This window comes from Ictalurus punctatus, chromosome 19, assembly GCF_001660625.3.
Source record: "Ictalurus punctatus breed USDA103 chromosome 19, Coco_2.0, whole genome shotgun sequence".
NCBI classification, from domain to species: Eukaryota; Metazoa; Chordata; class Actinopteri; order Siluriformes; family Ictaluridae; genus Ictalurus; species Ictalurus punctatus.
In genome coordinates, this window is record NC_030434.2 from 9,913,819 (window position 1) to 9,938,308 (window position 24,490).

The 24,490-nt window shown below is 37.2% G+C and overlaps 1 protein-coding gene across 1 annotated transcript in view; it reads right to left on the reverse strand.

The window, feature by feature from the left end:
- LOC108279435 (thyrotropin-releasing hormone-degrading ectoenzyme) overlaps window positions 1–24,490 on the reverse strand; it is a 191,164-nt gene that overhangs the window by 162,450 nt on the left and 4,224 nt on the right. The window contains exon 3 of the mRNA XM_017493685.3: window positions 17,281–17,554. Within this exon, the coding sequence (XP_017349174.1) occupies window positions 17,281–17,554 (274 nt within the window). The remainder of the gene's footprint in view (window positions 1–17,280; window positions 17,555–24,490) is intronic.

Genomic DNA, 24,490 nt, shown 5'->3' on the forward strand with positions numbered 1-24,490 from the left:
CAACTCACAAAAAAACTCTGCGAAATCCTGTACGTACTGAGCTCAGGGTCGAACCAGGAAACCTGGAGTTGTGATTGAGAAGCATGCTTTATTTTGAGAAGCATTTAATATTGCACACTACAGTAATTAATATTGCACACTACCCCTTATGCCTCCATATTTTTCCTAAGAAAATAAGTCACCAATGGTCCTAAGTAGAGAGAGATGTTTCATAACTTCAGCTCAGTTTTAAAACAGAATTTAAAGAGATGGTCTAAACTTAAAGAAGGTGTATTCTTAAAAGAATACTGTGTGTATTCTTTTAAAGCTTGCAGCAATTTTCACACAATAAAAGAGAGCAATAGAAGTTGAGGAGAGAAATTAGAGGCAAAAGAGAAACAGGGGTAGAGTGAAAGAATATGAAAATATGAACCTTTGTTTGAGACGCACTCCAGCAGTAAAAATAATAGACTAGCTGAGGCTGATACTTGTCTTTTTCTACACAGTCTTTCACCCAGATAGAAGAAATGGCTTCCTGAGCCAGGCATAACAGACTCGCACAGTCACCAGCAAAGAAAAGAATAATGTTTCACAGTGATCTTTGATTTGTTTTCACTTAACATGTTGATACTTTAGTGATTCATTTCTTTGTGTGAATTATTTAATGATTTTTGAAGAATAATAGAACAGTATGGAAGTTATTTTGAATCGATGTAATTTATATAAAGCATGTAATGTGTGTTTAAATGGACAAATGAATGTTGCCGGATTGATTAACTATTATTTAGAGTCTGTGAAATATCAATTTACAAGGATTTATTTGTCAGTTGGTTGGTTTTTTTGTTAGTTTTGTTTGTTTGTTTGTTGGTTTGTTTGTTTGTAGGAAGAAAGCTTGGTGTGGTACTAAAAGAGTTAATTGGTCTAGAATAGACTGTATGTGTGCCAGAGGGCTGTCTATTGTTGACTGGAGGCTAATGACACTAAACAAAGCTTTTAGCATCTGCACAACTCATGCTTCATGGACAAGTGGAACAGAATTAAGTGTGTTAAAGTTGCCAAGACAGAATACAACCCACATACAACCCACACACAGGAAGAGAGAATTCTTAAGTTTCCTGAGTCACACAACCTGCACTGTCACATAATGGAATGAAACATCAAAAGCCCACAGACCTTTAAATATTTGAGCTGTTACAACAAAATTACATACCACAGGCATACAGTATGTCCATAGCATGGGCCCAAACATCTACCTAATGGCTCCAAGTCCATTTGTAATATGGCATTTTATTTGAAAATACAAATGGAGATCTGAAAACTCTCTTATTTACTGAAAACACTCTTATTTAATTTTGGTCATTTTCACACTTTCACGCTGGCCCTTTGAGCCAGAATTGTGGCATGATGTAGCGTGAATGTGTTATCAAGCACATGCGTGATCCATAGATCCAATCCCTGGTGCTCTTAAAAATGGTGGTCTGAGGTTTGTACCAGCTTAATCCTGGTGCAGTGCGTATCAGGTGTGGAAGATATTTGAGCTTGGCGTTGAGTAACGTGGTTGAACTTGTCATCCTTCCTTTTTCTCCTTTCATGATGCTGGAGAAAGGATTATTATGGTTATGATATAAAACCACACTTTCATAGGACTGGAGCAATGCAATTAACTCACCTTTATGGGGCAAGTGCTTTGCAGGTATTCCTGCACAATGACATGCCATCCATATATTAAAAAAATGCTGTTCTTTGCTGTTCTCTGTTATTGAGTGTTTCTTTTTTTAAACATCAAACTGAAGTTTAATAGATAGTGCCTAACATTTTGTAAACCTGCATGAATAAATAGTGAACTGTGCAATCGATCCATGATTTAGAAGGAATTCTTTAATATAAACTCGATCATGAGCCCATAAAAAACACAGAATTGGGTGTGGACTCAAGCATGATTTTAACATTAAGCTTATTTTATTACAATTGTATCTCTTACATATACACCCACTGGCCAATTTAATAGGACCACCTGTATACAGTCCCCTCCAAAAGTAACGGAACAGCAAGGGCAATTCTTTTGTTTTTGCTGTACACTGAATTAATTTGGGTTTGGGATCAAAAGATGAATATGAGAGGATTTCAGCTTTTATTTCCTGATATTGTGGAAAGTGGATGGTAAGTATATATTCTGGCATTTCAAACATTCTTATGGACATTTTAGTATGTTTAACCTTTGAATTTATTTTTACCTTATTCCATGTGTATTTGTGTTTATGTCTTAGACACAAAACCAGATGTGTTAAATGGTGATGCATACATTCAGTGTATCAGATTCTCATGGCAATGTGCCTCACTTTCCATTAGTGAAATGCCTCTTGCCCTATCAGATCTTCACAGAGGAGGAGTCTTATACTTAAGAGCTAGTGGAAAGCACTCTGAAAATAAACAATGAGGTGAAAGAGTATCACATGTGCGCGTCACAGCTAAACCATCCAAACAAATTGACTCCTGACTTACCCCAGTCCCTAGACAAGAGTACCAAAATGTTTTCCTGGATTCCCAATCCTGTGCTGCACATTTTACTATGTTAAATCTATTAATTCATTTTACCCCTTGAATGGCACGTTAATCAGCTAGTGAGTTTATTCAACTGTCTTAGAAGGGGGGAAACACACAGGAAGAAAACATGTGCAGCTAAAATAATCAATGCAGCATTAGAACTCCAGAATCAGAAATGGAAAAAAATAAAAATAAAAATAAAATCTTACAGAATCAAGTACTTGGATGGAAATGTAAGGAATTCCTTGAAACATTATGTTCTATACCAAACCTTCTAACTGCCAGGGGTGTTGAGATTGTCCTGGACACCTTCTTGTGCATGTATGCGTGCATGCCAAGACTTTTCACAGTTGTTTAGTGACATACAGTACATTCAAGATTTTATTTGTCACATAAACAATTATATACAGTATATAACTTGCAGTGAAATGAAAAGGTAGTGAAATGAAAATACTTCATTTGAGTGAAATGAAGTATGAACCAGTATTGCAATAAATAACACTATGATACATGGCATTTTTCCCCTTCTTCCTCTCGATTAGTGTGCAGTGGATTAAATTTACACAAAATGGATCTTTCTGCTTACTAGCTAGTGCAAGCAAATGGCTTGTCAGAATGTTTAAGCTTGGTAAGATAACATTTTCTTCAGTGTTCCACCACACAATTTAGTCTGTAAATCAATAAGCTTTGGTTGCTAAGCAACATAACAAAGATCTGGGTATTCTATGGGCAGAACAATGGCTTACAACCTGGCGCACATATTATTCAATTGCAATGAGGTCACAGCTGTGTTTACAACGGCTTCATACATGGCTCAGCAAATCAGCCAGATTTTAGAACTGAAATTATCTGTTTTTATAAACAGAATTTGACAATTAAAAAATGTTTATAAATTATAAGTTATGTCACTATGTAACATCATTAACTATGTAAGCAGTTCAGCCAAACCAACCTCTGTGTGGCACTTTTCATGGACTGTGCTCTTAATTGCAGACCGCCACAAATTTTTTGCTCTGTGGCATACAGTACATTATCCAGGTTATTCTCACCACCCAACCCATGGCAGTTATAAGGGGGGACATAAAATGTTAGTTACATATGCAACTGTTCTATATATTATGGATAACTGCCAGGGAACTGATGCCGTCATAGTGAGGAGGTCAAAGGAAAGATGCTGTGAAGACAGCAGTGCACGCAAGAAGGTATCCAGCTGATTCTGACCATCCTTACTGGTAATCTATTCCTACAGCCAGTTACAAACATAACTGGTGTTTGAAACAAAAGCTTGAATACTCAGGATGAAAAGAAATCAACCCTCATCAGGTAAAAATCCACAGTGGTATACTTTTATAAGTTTTCCTTTACCATGAAAAACCTGACTTATATTATTACATTAGTCGTCTCAGATTTTTGGATGAATTCTCAGTGACTTCAAGCTGATTCTGTTACTCTAATCTTGCACTGAGAACAAAGCTTAACAGTCTGACATCCCACAGTAACACTGGTATTTGTGTTGCAGAATTAATGATTGTGACAGAGCCTGGAGGCCAAACTGGTGGCAGGAAACCATATGTAGCAGAGTCCAGAGAGAGCAATGTTCAATGCAATCATGACAGGATGCAGGCTGCTGAGACCAGCCTGAATAAGAATGGCTAGCTGCAGCCATACACATACAACAGACTAAATTAGAGACAATAATACACTTCAGATCAGTCTTCTTAAAACTGTTAGAGAGTCTCTCAGATATGCTGGATTGGATTTTAACAAGCCTAATTAATTGATTAATGTTATGTTTGTCCATGAAATAATAATTTGCCATATGTTTACACATACATATCGTAAGCAAACCGGTGCAGAACACAAAAACAAGGAATAATATGATATATCTGGCCGTGTATTGTACATTACAGAATCAAGAGACACTTGAGGAGAAGGAAATCATTGAACGGTTTACATTTATTTATTACAATCAACAATTTTATTGCATTCAAACCTTTTGACTCTACAGCAAAAGAGCCTCTTTCATATGCAGGACACACTGATCCAGAAACTCTGTAAGTTTCAAGCCTGAAAAGAGCCAGTGGTAGGAGTTTTGAGATAATGTGGAGCTGTATCAGTCACGCTTTTGTATGACTAAATTAATAGAAACTAGGAAAACATGAAAACATATTTGCATGAGCTGCAGAAATCAGCAAGGAGAGGAAAAGAGAAGAGCAGAAATATGAGTTAAGCGCTTTATGGTTATGTGGGTGCTGCCATCAACTCAAACGTTGTGCCATTTAAATTGTTCTAGGGAGTCTTTTTCGTCCTGTTCTAGAAATTAAAGTAGTATAATCCAACACTGTACTAGAATTACAAAGGCCTTTATTCATCAACGTTCTGGACAAATGAGCACATATGACAGTTTGTAACGATGTACAGTAAGAAACAATTCTGCATCTGTTTCTGGAAACAGTTGTAAATAATCAAACACAAATGGTCATGTAAGGATAATTGATGATTACCCTAATATACAGAATATAATTTCATGAAACACACGCTAATGTGTGCCGGTGTTATGGCATTGAGCCAATAAAAGGAAAGCATGTAACAGATTAGAGTTACATGTATTCATGATCCAGAAAAAAATATATATATTTCTGTGAAGCTGAGTTAGAGATTTTTTTTTAAATTGCAGCTTTTTAGAAGCCTCAAAAAATCTAATAAAATAAAATAAATGGAGGAAAGGATTGCCCAATGTCCCAATTGACCAATGTAATAGTATATTGTAGTTGAGCATAGACAGTTTAATACTTGACTACTATATAGTCATTTAATACATGAATAGGTCAGATTTAGCTAAAGTCAGATTCATTTAAATTTTAATTTTAAAAAACCGTGAAAAGAAAATCAACCCAAAATGAAGGGGAAAAAAATCAGCTTTTTGAAATGATGTAATAACCTCAAACAAAAGGTTTGCACTAGTTCATGAAGCCCAGGTGTGTGATTCTGCTAATGGATCCTGGTCAGTGATAAATGGTGCCTCTTGTATTTATGCTATTTAGCTATTAAAAATCAATTGAATAAAAAAAAGCATATGCTGTTTTGATCTTACAGATATTGTAGGCCAAAGTTGAAATCCACGAATATTCTCATTTTATAATCCACTGTTCTTTCCCACTGTCTCTGTTAGGCTCCTTTTGGGCTGTGCTGTCTTGAGGTAACCTGCATACCCAGAGAGGGGATACTAGCACTCAGCATATGGCAGATATGCTGCACTCAAGGGGGAAATAAATCCCTTTCCTGTCTTTTCCATTAGCACACAACAGATAGTGTGTTTCAAATCTGGAAATGCATCCTTCCTCCAGCAGTTCACTGACTAACTCAGGAATGAATCGAAGTGCAAAAATACATATACATACATATACATACACACATAGGCCATATATATTTGGCCTATATATATATATATATATATATATATATATATATATATATATATATATATATATATATATATATATATATATATTTAGAGAGAGAGAGAGAGAGAGTGCTGTGAAAAAGTATTTGCCTCCATCCAATTCCTTCTGTTTTTGAATATATCTCATACTAAATAGTTTTAGATTTTCAAACGAAATACAACATAATACAAAAGCAAGCCGAGTAAACACGCAATGCAGTTTTCATTCATTTATTTATTTATTTATTTATTGAAGCAATAAAAGTTATACAACACCTATCACCCATGTGAAAAACTAAATGCCCTTTAAAATTAAAATCTGGTTCTGCCACGTTTAGCAGCAATAACTGCAACCAGACGCTTCTGATAACTGGAGATCAGTTTTTCACTTATGTTCTGCACTTATATAGCGCTTTTTTAAACTTAGTGGTTCCAAAGTGCTTTACATTGGTTCTCATTCACATACACACTCACACACCAATGGTAGCAGAGCTGCCATGCAAGGCACTAGCTTGCCAACCCTACGATTAGTGGACGACCCGCTCTACCACCTGATCCACAGCCGACCTAACTTACTTCTAGGACTGGGATTTACTCATCACGCTACTACCACCATGATTGATTGTAGGTATGATGTTCTTTTTGTGGAATTTGGTGTTTGGTTTACACCAGATGTAAATTTAAAACAGCAATTTGTTTTTGCTCAAGCTGCCTTTGTTTTATCTTAGATTTTGTTTTAATTTCTGAAACAGTTTAGTACGAGATATACACAAAAACAGAAGAAATCAAAAACAAAAAACAGGATGTGGCATATACTTTTTCACAGCCCTGTGTGTGTGTATGTGTATATATATATATATATATATATATATATATATATATATATATATATATATATATATATATATATACATATACACACACACACACACACACATGGATATATATATATATATATATATATATATATATATATATATATATATATATATATATATATATATATAATTAGAGATGCACCGATGTATAGTCAATTAAATATATATATATATATATATATATATATATATATATATATATATATATATATATATATATATATATATATACACACGCACACACACACACACACACACATATATACATACAATGCCCTCCACTAATATTGGCACCCTTAGTAAATATGACCAAAGAAGGCCGTTAAAAATTGTCTTTATTGTTTAACCTTTTGATTGATCTTTTGTTAAAAAAAATTCACAAAAATACTCTGTTCTCATGGATATCAAACAATTGCAAACACAACACAGGTTTATCCAAAAAATATATCTTTGTTAAAAATATAACATATTACTGACTATCAGTTACCGGAAATGTTTAGGTAATTATTGTTGCACAATCACAACAGATACTAAAAGCAAAGGTTCACACACATTTGACACTCACAGATATGAAGTTCAAGTTCAAGTGGGATTTTATTGTCATTCCTCTATATAGAGTGTATACGTTGGAACAAAATGATGTTTCTTCAGGCCCATGGTGCAACACAGTAGTACGCAAGACTACATAAAGTGCAATACACAACAGTGTGAGACGAATGCAAAACAATAAACACAGGACAATAAAAACACAGAACATGGGCTGTAAACTGTAAGCTATTGTGTAATGTAGCAGCACAAGTATAGCCACAATACTGGCAAAAAAAAATATAAATTCCATAATATAAAGTGACTGACACAGCTATGCAAAGTGCATTGTGCCGTGGTATGAGTTGTACTGGGTTAGGTGTTTGACTAGCCCAGGTGAGTGTTGGGAGGCAGCAGGGTGTCGAGTAATCTGACTGCCTCAGGGAAGAAACTGTTGGGAAGAAACTGTTGAGTCTGCTGGTGGTGGCACGGATGCTCCTGTACCTTCTGCCAGATGGCACTAGGATGAAAAGTCCATGTGCGGGGTGAGCAGGGTTGTTCTCAATACTGGTGGCTTTGCGGATACAGCGGTTGATCTTTTCAGCTGTTCTCACGCTTCGCTGTAGCGTCTTGTGATCGGAGGCTGTACAGTTCCTGTACCAGCAGGTGAGACAGGGGAACTGCACAGCCTCCAATCTCAAGGCCCTACAGTGAATTGTGAGGACAGCTGAAAAGATCATCGGAGTCTTTCTACCCACCATCAACACGTAATATGTAATATTCGATCAACTACTTTTAGAAATTTTGTTACATTTATACAGAAATATAGAAAATTCTAAAGGGTTCACAAACTTTCAAGCACCACTAGGATTTTCTTCGTAGATTTATGCTCTGCCTTCGATACCATCGTCCCTGAGCTCCTACAAGAGAAATTTGTCACTTTGCAAGTATCTGGCTCCATCTGTACATGGATCACAAACTTCATTTCTGACAGGAAGCAGTTTGTGACAATTGGTCAGAACATGTCTGAACCCCAGTCACTCAGCACTGGAGCACCACAAGATTATGTTCTTTCACCAATCTTATATTCGTACTATACAAATGACTGTGTTTCCAGTGATGCAGGATGTATTTCTTATGGCAGTTGGCAAAGTTCCATCTACCTCAGGCTATGCTGGTGCAATTCTATACTGCTATTATAGAAAGCTTCCTTATGTCTGTCATCACTATCTGGTTTGTGCAGCCTCCTTCATAGAAATGAGTAAGCTGCAACGCACTATCAAGACCGCTGAGAAAATCATCGGCTGCAGTCCATCATCACTTGAAGACCTCTACATCGCCAGGACGAAGAGGCGAGCAGGAAAAATCATCAGTGACATCTTCCACTCTGCTAATGACCTATTCCAAAAATACCACCAGGAAAACAATTCCACTCACTAATAACAAAAACTACACGTGTTGAAACAGCTTCACTGGCAATTTCTGTTGATTTGTATTAATTTTACAAGTTAAATATTATTATTTAAAATATTATTAAGAAATACTATTTATACGATTTATACTAAATACTATTTATTATTATTCGTTAAACCTATTATTTATTAATATTGTCATTACAATATGTATACCGATTAGCCATAACATCAAAATCACTGACAGGTGAAGTGAATAATATTGATTATCTCGTTACAATGGCACCTGTCAAGGAATATACTGAATGGAATAAATTAAGCAGCGAATGAACAGTCAGTTCTCAAAGTTCTTTGACAAGGGCCAAATTGTGTTGGCTAGACTACTGGAGCAGAAAATCTCCAAAAGGTTTTGTGGGGTGCTTCTGGTAGGTGGTTAGTGCCTACCAAAAGTGGCCGAAGGAAAGACAACCGGTAAATCAGAGACAGGGTCATGGGCGCTCGAGGCTCATTAATGCACCTGGGGAGCGAAGGCTTGCCCGTCTGGTCTGATCCCATAGAAGAGCTACTGTAGCACAAACTGCTGAAAAAGTTCATGCTGGTTATGATAGAAAGGTGTCAGAACAAACAGTGTATCGCAGCTTGGGGCCTGCATAAACGCAGACTTTTCAGAGGACCCATGCTGACCCCTGTCCACTGCCAAAAGTGCCCGAAAGGGCAGGTGAGCATCAGAACTGGACCATGGAGTAATGGACGGAGGTGGCCTTGTCTAAGGAATCACATTTTCTTTTACATCATGTGGATGACTGGGTGCATGTATGTCACTTACCTGGAGAAGAAATGGCACCAGGATGCACTACTGGAAGAAGGCAAGCTGGTGGAGGAAGTGTGATGCTCTGGGCAATGTTCTGCTGAGATATCTTAGGTCTTGGCATTCATGTGGATGTTACTTTGACACATACCACCTACCTAAGTACACCCCTTCATGCCAACAGTATTCCCTAATGGCAGTTGCCTCTTTCAGCAAGATAATGTGCCCTGCCACACTTCAAAAATTGCTGAAGAATGGTTTAAGGAACATGACAAAAAGTTCAAGGTGGCCTCCAAATTCCCCAGATCTCAATCTGACCAAGCATCGGTGGGATGTGCTGGACAAACAAGTCCAATCCATGGCGGCCCCACCTCGCAACTAACAGGAGTGAAAGGATTTGCTGCCAATGTCTTGATGCCAGAAACCTCAGCACACCTTTAGAGGTTCTGTGAAGTCCATGCCTTAACAGGTCACAGCTACAAAAATGGATTTCTGGATTGTATGGGGCACTGGGCGATATGATGAGCTGTTTCCCTGTAGCAGAAGCACAGACCTCTCTCCTGTCATTTCTGACATTCTGATGTGGTTAACCTGGTATTTCCAATTTCTAATTCATGAATTAGAGTCTCCTCTCACACTGTGGAACCAGGAGCTTGAGCTGGATTAATCTCTCTACTAATATTCTATTGTGACAAATGTCAAGACTTAAGTTCATTAGCGTGTCTAAAGATAAATTCTTTGACAATATCCTTTATGAGGACTGGTTCATTTCACCCATTGCCTGAAACTAACTCCCGGTTAGACCAGATGTCAGTTGGCCAAGCTAAAACACGTTTTGGTATATTGGTATTTTCTGACATTGACTATCACAAGAAAAAAATGATATATTGTATATTATAACCATCATTGCACCAGAAATCCCAGACATTTAGAAGGGTTTTCATCATATCTGTTGAGCTGAGCAATAGTAGGGCAGCTGCAAGACACCATAATGGGAGGAAGTGCAGGAGTATACGGTAGTTGTTTGAGTTGAGTACCGCTAATGTGGCATGAATAGCTAATGTGGCATGAATTACTGTTGTTGCTCTCCAACAACACACCCTTGAATGGTGACGGCTTGACAAGCACACTGTAACCCTCTCATCACTTCAGGACTGTTTGAGCACACAGACTGGAGCATAGTCCTTCCTTCAAGACCATCACCACACACACTAAGCAGAAGCCGCAGCTCACTGGAGAAATGTGTGTACTGCTGAAAACCCAAGACACTGCCTTTAGTTTAGATGACAAGTCTGCCTTCCACATAGCAAGGGCCAGTCTATCAGTCTATCAGAGAAGCAAAGTGCAACCATACAGGTGCATCTCAAAAAATTAGATTTTTTTCCGTAATTTAATTCAAAAAGTGGAACTTTCATATATTCTAGATTCATTACACATAAAGTGAAATATTTCAAAACTTTTTTGTTTGTTTTAATCTTGATGATTGTGGCTTATAGCTAATGCAAATCAAAATCAAATGTCTACCTTAAAAGTATGTTAATTTATGCACTCGATACACGGTCGGGGCTCCTTTTGCATGAATTACTGCATCAACACGTGTGGCAATGAGGCAATCTTCCTCCAGACTCTGGGACCTTGATTTCCAAATGAAATGCAAAATTTACTTTAATCTTCCCCATGATTGTGGTTGTGTGTACTGAACCAGACTGCAAGATTAAAGGCTAAGGGAACCTTTGCAGGTGTTTTGAGTTAATTAGCTGATTAGAGTTCTTCTCAGGTCAACAATACACGATCTTTGCACCTGCCTGATCAGGTGCTGAAGGGATGTGCTGATCAATCTGAAGATGTCCTAACTGACTATCTTCAATATCTCCCTGAGCCAGCAAGTTGTCCCTGTGTGCTTCAAGATGACTACTATCTTCCATGTGCCAAATAAATCATATGTCCCACCTCAATGAATACTGGCCTGTAGCACTCCAGATAAATCATCACAAATTTCTATGAAAAGCTAGTAATGAAATCCATAAAGAGCTTCCCACCATATGACAGGCCAACAGAGGACACCTTATCCTCTGCCCTCACATATCACTGACCCAACAGGACCAAAAAAGTACAATTATGTGAGTATTCTGTTTACAGACTTTAGTTCAGTATTCACATAATCATCACACATCGAATTATAGGAAAGCCAAGCATGCTCGGTTTCAAAACCTCCCCTCAACTGGACCATGGACCTTTTGACCAAGAGACCCCAGTCCATCAGGTTTGGCAACATCACCTCCAGCATCACAACACTGAACACCTGTCCTACCCAAAGCTACACTATATGGCCAAAAGTATGTGGACAAATGATCAATGACACCCACATGTGCTTGTGGAACATACCATTCCAGATTTAGCACAGCTGTGTAGCTTGGACATGTCACAAAGCTGGGCTTTATGGAGGAATGATGAGAAGAAAACAACTGTTGAAAAGAAGCCATATAAAATATAATTTGGACACTCATAAAACATGAACAATTAATTATCTGTGTTTTACCTTCCAACAGGTCAAGGATCCTAAGCATGCAATTGCACAGAACATGCATTTACTTATGCATACTCAGCTCAGAGTAGTTTTTGTCTGGATGGCTTCAGTTATTGTTCTTCTTCTGGCAAGTTCTCCCATATCTAGACAGGTCCTTCTAGACCTTTCAGATTTACCTTCTGGTTCTTGTTCTCCTCTCTGACAAATGCCATTTTCCTTTCTTTTCTCAGTTTGGCTGGGTGGCCATGTCTACAAAGAATCTTGGTAGTTTCACTCAAAGGGCCTGAATACTTGTGTAAAATATAAATCGCAGGTTTTTAAAAACAACAAAATAAAATAAAAATTGTGTAAACAATCTGTTTGTCTTTTTTGCAAACTGATTAAAAATTATTAAAGAAATTAAGCTTTTAAAGGTGAAATACTTTGAGTTTACTGTACAGTGTGTATGAGCATGTGTATGTGTACACAGTCAGTGTTCATGGTGATATGTACTGTATAGGAGCACACACTAGGTATGACCATGTTTATATCTTGACACCAGACTGACACTTAACTCTTCTGTCATTTCTGACACAGCTTGACCAATTTGACAGATGGGCTGCTCAGATGAGCGTTCCCATCTAATGTGATTTATGGAAAGAGCTAGTGCATGGCTAACTGCTACAAATCACAATATTGAAAGTAAATGTAAAACTAAATGAGAGCTGTCATTGGTGAAAGAAATGACCCAGATGGTGGGGAGTAATTACACTAATAGGACTAGGATGCTGGCCAAGGACACTGATTATGTTCTCAGGAAGGTGCTAGAGGGAAGAGTGAGGACTAGGCGAGCTCAAAACTGAACAGTGGTGCTAGAATGAGTGTCTATTGCTGATGGAGATGATCTACTACTAATTACTTCATTAGCATCTAAATATCAAAGCCAGATACTGCATTTAAGGTTGGTGTTCCTTAAATCTTTAACATGCATGCACTGAAATACTTGTTAATAGATTTGTTAATATACTCGTTAATACTTGAAAACAATGTTAATTCTTACTATCACAATCACAATCAACAGCATTTTTTTTTTTTTTTTAAGATTTAACCTTTAGATTAGGAATTATGGACATCTACCAGCTTGATTTGCCCATTTAAGGTAGCAGGAGATGCACCTATTGAACACAATAGAACATCCATCCATCCGTCCATTTTCCATACCACTTGTCCTACACAGGGTCATGGGGGAGCCTATCCCTATCCCTAGAGCCTATCCCAGGAAACTCAGGGCACAAATTTTGCAACTTCAAATTTAATGAATATTGAATGTAAACTTTAACAAATACATAAATATGAAATTATAATAATTTTCTTTAAGTATTTAGTCACCCACTCACACAAGACAGAATGAGACCATGACTATCCTCTTCTTTTAAAAAGAAAAAACAAACAAGCAAAATCTAACAAGATAAAATATATTGCATATTCTACACACATAGTTGGAAACTTTATACTGTCTGCATGGGGAGTACCTTGCTCATGGTCTGTGAAATGAGGGAGATAGCATCAAGTCCAAGGTGACAATAGCAGCTAGATTAGCTGCCTTGCAAAACGAGAATGAGACTTAAAGACTCCTAGAAAACATTTCAGATTGCTTGAAATGTACAAACAAAAAAGCACACCCTATAAATAAATAACAGATGTTACTTTTCACATCATTTTATCTTGCTGAATTCTTCTTGAACATTTGTGCTTGCTGATTACAGCCAGAGGTATTAAATAATTGAGGCTTACTAAACAGATGATCATGCTAGTTATTATCAATCAGATTCCACTCTAATCACAATTATCTTCTTTTCTTTAATACTGCAACAGATGTGAGCATATTCACTAAACACCTAAAGTCTGTAGAGACTATGAGGAACCTTAGAGATTGAGTTTAAGACTAATTAAAATGTTTTAACTCATTTCATCTGTACAGTTTGAGTAAATGGATCCAATTATTTACATATTCAATAAACTGTAGTAGCATAAATGAATTATATATGTAGAAAGTGTCCATCATTTCTTCCTTGGTCATAACCCTAATCAACCTTAAACAAAGGCCATGTCTAACTGTAAGCCAAATGTTTATTATAGAAAACAACTGAAGTTAGTAGCTGATGTATAGCATGTACGTCTAAAGTAGCAGTCATACATCATACAAATAAAATCTGCATGACCAAAAAGCCTACTCACTTGAATGAGAGAGAATTCGATAAGCAAATAATGGATTTGCTTTGTGCCAAATTCATCTTTAAACGCAAAAATCTGCCAATCTTGGATGTGTGGAGCAATAAGACCCACAATTTGTGCTGGGGTCTTGTCTTTTTGAAAGACTGAACATGGAGAAACTGCTTATTATTAGAAGTGTAAGCACTGAAAGTAGGAGGTATATTGGGAGCAGAGCTTAGTTTAGATAGCTGCTTCTCAGGTATACAGTAATTTGCACAATATGCAAAACCTATTTTTTCAAACTAGTACTAGTACTAGGTTGCTTCAAAATCATGGCCACTGTCAACCAATCAGCTTTTAGCAGGCATTTCTCATGGATATCACTGAAGTACTGCCACAATACTCTGGTCTCTTTATTGTTCTATGTAACTTGGCAAGAATTAGCCATTGTGGACGGTATTTGCAAAGATTGCTGGGACCCTGCAGTTCACCACTTTTGAATATATTTATTATATTTGTCAACATAATGTCAACAAAACAACATTTACATTATCAACAAAACAACAAACAAACAAGCTACCTGGCTAAAGATAACTGTTCATTGAACTATTACTTTCTCTCCAGAAACATGTCACTCTTGGACTGTACATAATCGCCTGATCTTCACCGCAATGACAAAATTTCAATGCAAAAATGTAGTGTAACTGCTGGGGGCGTAGTGGCTTAGTGGTTAACATGGCTGCCTCACATCTCCAGTGTTCGGGGTTCAAATCCCACCTCCACCCTGTCCACACGGACCTGCATGCTCTCCCCATACCTAGGAGGTTTCCGCTGGGTATAGCTGTCATGTTATTCTCTCTTTGTGTGAATATAGCACTAATGCCAAACATAGGTTGCAGTCAGAATCCTGCCATCTTATCTTGAAAACCGCAGTGTGATCTTAAGAATATTTCTGGTAGGTTCATTTGATGCAAATGTTGCAAGAAATTTTTAAGTCATAAAATGCAACTTACTCCATAGTGTTGTGGGACTAACTTCATAACTGTGCCCATTTATTTTCTTTAAAACATATGACTTGTTGCAAACCTCAACAGACTTATCCCCACAGGTTAATCTGGTAGCTGACCAAGGCTTTTCAGATATGCTTGGGTGTATGAAAGGACCACAGAGTTCTTGGATCCTCTTTTACATCAGTATCCTATGTGACTGCATATTCCTTCTTTCTGTATACGTTTATTTGCATTACTTTCAAGGTTTTCATCTCATATTTACAGTATATGTCACAGCCCAGGATAGTACACCTCCCTGCAAAGAGAGGTCACTGTTCTCAGAATTGTAATTAATTTGTTCATATTCTGTTCACTTGCTGACTTTTTCAAGCACATGGTTATTGCAAAGTCTTGCCAATATATCCCTGAGAATTAACCATGTCGATTATTAATGTCTGACTGTGTGTAATGTTTTCCTGTTTTTTAACTTTGGATTTTGATTGTGTTTTAATAAATATACATAGATCCTCATCCCAAGTCTGGTTCATCACACATTCTTAATGTACTAGCTCTAGTTCTAAATATAAATTAAAGGGGCCAGCATTTAAAGGGGCAAAGCACCAAAGGTGCAGCAAGCGCAATGCGGAGCCTGAAGAACATGAAGAGAAAAAGAATGTACATGAATGAATAAAAGATAGGTTCAGAAACACAGCTGAGAATAAGATCTGCACAGGAAATGAAAAGAACAGAGGCATTTATTCACATGATAAGAGGTTGAAAGGTTACCACAATGCTGAGTCACAAAAGAAAGGAAGCGAAAGTCACAACCCTTTAAGAACGTACACTACGCAGGAATCAAAACCAGGACTTTTAGAAGTAATGCTTGTCATGTATCACAGTGCGCCAGACATGTAATGCTACCAAAAAAAACTCATTTTGGACAATGTTTTCAAAAGTTATGTTTTTACAGAAAACCATATATCTCTAGAACACTTGGTGGTGCGGTGTTCAAATTTATCAGGTACCTATAGGACATGCTATGAATGATCCCAACCAAGTTTTGTGGTAATATGTCAAACATTTTAAAAGATATTACAATATATGGCAAATTTCAAAATGATGGACAGCCGGTCCGATCCTGGCAAAATTGGTATGAATTGCAGTGTCCACTGAATCTGTAGACACCAAGATCATACATTTCTGACAAAGTATAAAAATGTTATATGCAAAAAAATTCATTTTTCATATCTCATGGCCTGTAGGTGGCATTGTTCTCAAATTTGGCATGGACCCCCAGCTCAGGCTGCGGATGAAGCCTACCAAGTTTCGTTAAGATGGATCAAAGTATGGCCAAGATACAGCCTCTGATCCAATTTTGGGTCACCGCAAAATTTGCAACATCATAACTTTTGAAAAAATATGAATAACAACATTCTGTTCAGTCATTTTCATGCGGTTCTGTCCATTGATCATCTCAGCCAATTTTGGTAAAAAATTTGACAAAATTTGAACAAAGAGTAGCGAAAAAACTGAATACTGTACATTTCAAAATGGTGACTACTGTAATTGGTGGAGTCTTAATGTAAGATATGGATTGTGATCAATATGAGGAGAGCAATCGGATTAACTAAATGTGTTTTCTCTAGGGCAAAGTCTTCAACAATTATAACAATTTGAATAGTAAATTATTGAACTAGTGGTGTCGCTATACAGTTGGTCATAGAGAGCCCATAACTGTTAGAGATACTAGTCATCATGATAAACTATGAGTTTGCCAAATTTAAGAATTTTCCTACTTATGGTTCATAGGGCTGCCATAGACTCCCAATGGGGAAGAAGAAGAAGAATAGGACAACTAACGGATACAACAGATGCCTACACACCTTCAGTGCTTGGCCCCTAATACCTATTTGAAAGCACAGTAAATCTCCATTCTGTACATGTTAATGCAGAGTGGGTTATAAACCCTTGTGTAAAACTTACCACAACTCCACTATCTGTGATCGACTCTCGGTAGGTGAAGTTGCATACTGCCCAGGCCAGATAGTAAGTCGACATACGAGGTGTCCTGTAAAAGTGATTGGTAATCCAGCCATCGTCATCCAGGCTCGATTCCTCAATGGGCATGTTAGAGAGGGACTGGTAGGAGGCATCATGCCTCAGTCTCACAATGAAAGTGGCTTTGTAGATTGGCTCATCAAAACACGGGAAAGCCTTCCTCGCATGAGTTGGTGAGAACTGGGTCACAGCGAGATACCTGTGGTGGCGAGAAAGTAAGAGAAAAGGGTTGTTTAAAAAAGAATGGAGAAAGGAGAGGGTGAGACAAAGATCGGATTTAATGAGAAGAAATTAAGAGACATGGACAAAGAAAAGGAATTCAGAGAGATAAGAAGAGAAGAATCAGGACAAATGAGCCCACATAAAAAGAGTGGTGAGGCAAAAGGAGAGGAAAATAAGAGTAAATAGAAAAAAGATTCAACAGGAGACCCTGAATATATGTGAAAAGTTTTTAAGTGAACAATCACAACTGAAAAGGTAATTTCACCTTGTGCCAGCTCTTTTAAAAGTTTAACTGTGACTTTTAAAAGTTCAAATGATGGTGGATGATTTCCTGATGGCAGCTTCATTTGATGTACACTTAGACGTTCTTAAGCATATAATGTGAAACTTATATGCTGTTTATAATTAAGATTAAATGTGTTAAATGTTTATGTTCATGAAAATATTCAATAAATATATGATTTCATAAAATACCCCTTTAGCCATCCACCATGACCTGGATAAGGCTGAGAGTGGCTGCAGATTTTTTTCCCGATTCTCTCCCTAATTTATTCATGGCCAATTCCCACCCATCAGGCAGCAGGCACGTGAAGCCAGCCAACCGCATCTTTTCAAACTGCTGCTCATACAACATTAGGGGGTGGGGAAATACACTCATTCACAGCGACACTAGCCAATCATGGGTGTCAATCACAGCGACACTAGCCAATTAAGGGTGTATGCCACCACTCCCTCCCTGAGAGCACGGCCAATTTTGCTATCTTGGGCCCCTGGCCACAGATGGCTATGGCATCATCAAGATTTGAATTCCCGATCCCTATATTGTGCACAGCTCCTGGAGAATGTCAAATAGAGAGTTAAAATCAAGGGAATGTGTGGGCTGAGAAGAACTGTGACCTCAAAGGTTTCACATTTTACAATTAGTCCTGCCTTGCAATTGCTTTACCTGCATTAGAAACTGCCAGAGAGAAGATTACTGATCAATTACCTCTCTTTTGTTGCTATGTTAGGAATAAAAAAGAGGCATCCTGAACTCCTGAAAAAAAAAAAAAACTGCCTATATCATAGCTAAACAAATTCAAACATGTTTGGAAATAATCTAGTTCTATATAATTAGTTATATATTTTTTGTGCTTTGTGGGGCAGATTCTAAAATATTATTATGATATTATTTCAGTCTTTTAGATATTTCCACAAATGGGGAAATTGTATAAAGACAATCTCAGTGAGTAGCTGGGGATAATTCTTCACACAGTCGTACCAGCTCAGCAGCTGACAGCTTGATGGAGATTCCCATTAGGGCTCTCCAAAGTAAAAGTTAAGAGCTATTCTAATAGGAAGTGGAGGAAATGTGGCTTCCCCACCCAGATTTGGATCATCTTCTTCCTGGAAGAGTGTCACTGTATCTCCAGCCAAGACCAAACCAAGGAATTCTAAGCAGATGTGAAAGATGGAGGCTGTACAGTGTGGCTGAGGATTCATTTTGGTCAGCCACTCAAATTTGTTTTGTTTCATGTGCCTAATGCTAAACTCATGGAAGTAGCTGCATGGGTTTTCTGACTTACATATTGTTGCAGAATATTTTATTATTCTTACTATTACAAATAGAATGGAAATATCTGAGGAACATTATGTTGTTAAAACTACAAAAGTCAACAAAGAAAAAAGGGTCAGTCACTTTGTTAACAAAGACCTGTCTAGAAAAAAAAGGTAGTCCTTTCAGATTCTTACACTGATACATGTGCAGATATAGGGCACCTCTGTCTCTGTCCCATGCCTAAAAGCAACAACCAAACCTCACAGCTAATATGAAGCATTTGATACAAATAAATAATTGAATAAAGAGATTACAGAGATTCTGGTATTCTATCTATTTTATAGTTCATTATGGATTAGCTACATGGATGTATCTGTAAAACTAGAGTACCTACGCATGAGCTCCCTATTCCATAACATTTAGGTGCCTTTTGGAAAAACCTGTCCTTCTGGCAGGTTCGTCCATATTACATATCTCTCATATGTTTTTTACTCTGTCTTAGACCCCAAGTTAGATGACTATTTGCAAACTATACAAGTCTGATTAGGTAAACTTCAGGAAAATGAGTTGAAAGCCACAGGACAAATCCTACATAGGTTGTAGAGGCCATTATGCTTTGCCCTGTGTGTTCCACATACAGTATGTAGAAAGAAGCAAGCCATTTCTCTGGGCTGACGATTGCAGTTACCATAGAAACAGCTGTAAATAAGGTTGCTGTTGCTTTGTTCCACTTGTTATTTGTTCCACTTATTTTTTATATTACTTTTTTTTTAACACATTTTTATCAGATCTTTTACTTTGCAAATCCATGTTTGAAACATCATATTGCCAATCCATTTCAGCTTTATAGGTCCCTCCCAGTTTGAACAGATAAGACACTGCACAGATTTTTTTTATAATAGCTTTGTAAATGCCCAGCATTGCCAGGTACTATTCCTGTGAGGGCACATACTTAAGTACAACAACAGAAACAAATTAGTAAATTATTTAGCATATTTCATAGTTAAGGTTAAAGTAGTTACTGAAGATGACTGAATTGATGAATGAATGAATGAATAGCTAGTTTTGCTGTAGATTCAAGGAAGAGGCAAGCAGTCAACAGTACTGAAAAAACTAGTTATCCAGATTTATTAGCAAAGTGTGATTTGGCTGAGTAGAAAAAACCTCATATTTAGCCAAACAGATTGAGATGATTACTAGCCTACTTAATTAGTGTGGATGAACTCAGTTGGTGGCTGTAGATTTTGGATGCAGGACTTCATTGACATTGATGTGAGAGTCACAATGTTTTTGGCCAGAATGCCAAAAGTAATCTGGGATTTCAGAGTAGCTACTAGGAGTTGGCCTGTGTCAAATCGTTTGCCAACATCCTCTTGTGAAACAGAATGTGCCTGGGGCTTCCCACAGCCCAGACCCCCTGTGTTAAACTGGGGTTTTTTCAAACCCTAAGTTTATAGCTGGTTTTTGTTTTACATTGAATCCTAGGCAAAGTGTTGTGTGTGTGTGTGTGTGTGTGTGTGTGTATAATGTGTCAATATAAAGTGGTCTGCTTGTAGCACGAATGGTCACTAGGGTCAGCTGCTGCATGGGTGAATCATCTGCAGACTCCATATTGACGTATTACAGCAATATGAAGGGCAGAAGTATATGCAGTGTTTGCAAGAGCAGGCCATTCATGTGCCAGATTAAGGAGATGAAAATGAATCCTGGACTAGTTCCAAGCACTCGGGATCAGTTTTTTTATTTTTTTATTTTATTTTTTTTTAAATAGCTAAATAATTAACTACATAGCTAAACAAAAAAAATCACAGCATGATTTTATATCATGTAAGTTTACAGCATGTACACTGTATACCCATCACTATTTTGGAAATATTATCTACACTGAAATGTGTACAATTTCATCGTAATTATTGGGGCAGTACAAAGAATTGCTCTCTAATGTGAGTAATTCATCTCAACTTTCTGGTATGTTAAATGTCCACAAAGAGGCTACACTTTTTTAACACTCACCCAATTTTTTATCTTAATGTCACCAAACAAAGTGAGTGTCAGATAAGCATTTGGGTTTATGTTCACTCTATAGATCATATACAACCTACCAACCTGCTTGGGTCTCAAACCGACCCTGAAAGAAAACTGAAACTTGCCAGTTGTAAATCTGTCACATGAACTTTTCACCAGACTTTGGTATTAACTCAAGAAATCTACACATATAAAGAAATCCAAACATTAAAGTCCATAAATGAAGTTATGGGTAATAAAGTGGAATGACACAGGAAAAAACTATTGAACACTCCAACTGAAATGTATTTAATACTTCGTGGAGAAGCCTTTGTTTGTAATGACAGCTTCAAGATGCTTCCTGTATGAAGAAATTAATAGGCCGCGGTATTCGGGTGTGATTTTTGGCCCATTCTTCTAAATATATTGTCTTTAAATATTGTTCACTTGGATTCAAGTCAGGTGATTGACTGGGCCATTCTAATGCCTTGATTTTTTTTCTCTGAATCCAAGTGAGAGTTTCCTTTGCTGTATGCTTTGGATCGTTGTCCTGCTGGAAGGTGCACCCACATATCATCTTCATCATCCTGGTGGATGGCAGCAGATTTTTCTCAAGAATCTCCCAGTAAAGGACTCCATTCAGGGTCCCTTCAATTATATGAAGTCTGCCAGTACCATGCGATGAAAAACAACCCACACCATGATGCTTCACCTCTAAACTTCACTGTTGGTATAGTGTTTTTAGGGGGATGTGAAAAAAGTTCAATTTTGCTCTCGTCTGACCAGACTACACTCTCCCAGTATTTCATGGGCTTGTCCAAATGAGTTGTATCAACTTTAAACAAGCTTTGACATGTCTTTTCTTTAGTAACGGAGTCTTGCGGGGTGAGCGTGAGCAGTGGAGCGAATTGACAATTGCTTTCTCTGTGATGATGGCACCTGCTGCCTCCAAGTGTTTCTGGAGCTCTTTCCGAGTGGTCCTTGGCTCTTGAGCTACTATTCTGATTATTCTTCTGTCTCCCTGGTCAGAAATCATGCGAGGAGCTCCTGTGCGTGTTCGGTTGATGATGGAGTGATGTTGCTTCCACTTGTGGATAATGGCCCCAATGGTGCTTACTGGAGGATTCAGAAGTTTTGAAAAACGTCTGTATCCGATTCCATCAATAAGTTTCACAACAATAAGGTTGCAACGGTCTTGGGAGAGCTCTTTGCTTTTACCCATCATGAGATGTTTTGTGTGTGACACCTTGATAATGAAAAGCCTTTTTATAGACCATCAATTTACTAACCCAGCTGATATTTGCACAGATAGGGGGTATAATTACTTACTGATTTCAGCTGGTTTCTTGCTTTACCTTCCCTTGGAAAACTGCTTTTTCTTAGCGTGTTCAATACTTTTTTCTGTCATTCCACTTTATTACACATGACTTTATTTATGACTTTAATGTTGTGAATTCTAATTTGTGGATTTCTTGAGTTAATACTGATGTCTGGTGAAAATTTAATGTGAATAGCCTCACTGGAAATATATTTACTGAAAAATGAAAAATGTTGACGTGTTCAATACTTATTTCCCCCACTGTGTGTGTGTGTGTGTGTGTGTGTGTGTGTGTGTCTGTATGTAGGTAGGTAGGTATATATATATATATGGGTTTATTTAATAGCTTCAGTTCTGCAAACTGTATCGAAAATAATTAAGGTAAGGTTATCTAGTTATTCAATACACAAGATTAACATTCCACAACCCACAAGATTAATGCCAAATTATGTTATACGCACCTGTATAAGCTATAAATCTGTCTAATTTTTCCATTGTCTATGCTAAATAGTTGTAGATGTGTGTGTGTGTGTCTGTGTCTGTGTGTGTGTGTACATGTGTGTGTGTTTGTGTGTGTGCATGCGTGTGGACTGGCATCCTAGTCAGGGTGTATTCCTGCCACATACCCAGTTTCAGAGATTTTCTGGATTTCTGCCTCTGTTTACATGAGACCCGGACCAGGACAAAGAGGTTACTGAAGATGAATGATAATTTCATAAATAGCTCCCTAAATACAATTTGATTTGAGTATGATTATTATATATCAGGTTCAATAAAAAATGTGAATTAATCAACAAGAAATGTTTTGTATCTGTCAGAGGCCTAAAAAATATGTTTGAACATGCTTTAACCATGAAAATGTTAGTGCTGACAGTGCTGACAATGTAGAAGACTAAGATGACAGTGTAAAGGATTAAGAATGTTAAATCAGCATTTAAGCATATGATTAAGAGTTACTGAAAAACAATAAGCTTTTTAAGAGTGACTGGATGACATGAGCATTTAAACTGTGATAATATACAACCCCAATTCCAAAAAAGTTGGGACATTGTGTAAGATGTAGATAAAAACAAAATGCAATGATTTGCAAATCTCATAAACCCATATGTTATTCACAATAGCACATAGAAAACATATCAAATGTTTAAATTGAGGAAATCTACCATTTTAAGGAAAAAATAAGGTAATTTTGAATTTGATGGCCACAACACGTCTAAAAAAAAGTTGGGACAGGGTCAACAAAAGGCTGGAAAAGTAAGTGCTGTAAAAGCCTGTGCTACAACTGTATTCATTCAGACGTCTCAGCTTTGTTGTATTTTCAATTAAGTCTGTTTTTTGGCAACCTTTTTACCGTTGGTTGAAGAGATTTTCCACCACATTAGCAGGTCAGATAATATAATATAGTCTGTGATAAACTGGATATCACAGCAGCCTAATATCATGTACAGATGATAATATAATTATATCTCACATGCCCAACACTGGTAAAGTATGACTTGTATCACATTCTCGACAAGCAGTCAGCTCTAAAGCAACTCCCCCACAGTTGTTACGAAATACGTGCAAAAGTACACACATTGTAGGTTTACTGCAAAATTGTTCAAAAGTACATGTCTGCTATAAAAGACTAAGTGGAATAAACAACCCTCCATGGTCCAAAGGTAATCAATTAACATTGACAAGCAGGATTTTTATCTTTTAGGTAGAAATGCCCAAAACTATTCATTAAGGCAAAGGTGCACAACACACAGAATGTATTTGTCCTCCTTGCACATACTGTTACACATCTGATTAATTAACTTCCACACTATTAAACTAACAAGAACTGTGCTCATTTACAGTACCAGTCAAAGGTTTGGTCACATAAACTCATAGAATAGTTCCTTTATTTTGACTATTTTCCTTACTTTAGAATGATAGTAAATTCATTAAAATTATGAAATTACATACACTATAGAATTGTGTAGCAACCAAACAAATCATAAGTAAGTAGCCTTAATAAAGTAGCCTTAATAAAATTTTGCACAATCAGAGCGTCTCTTAGCAGTTATATG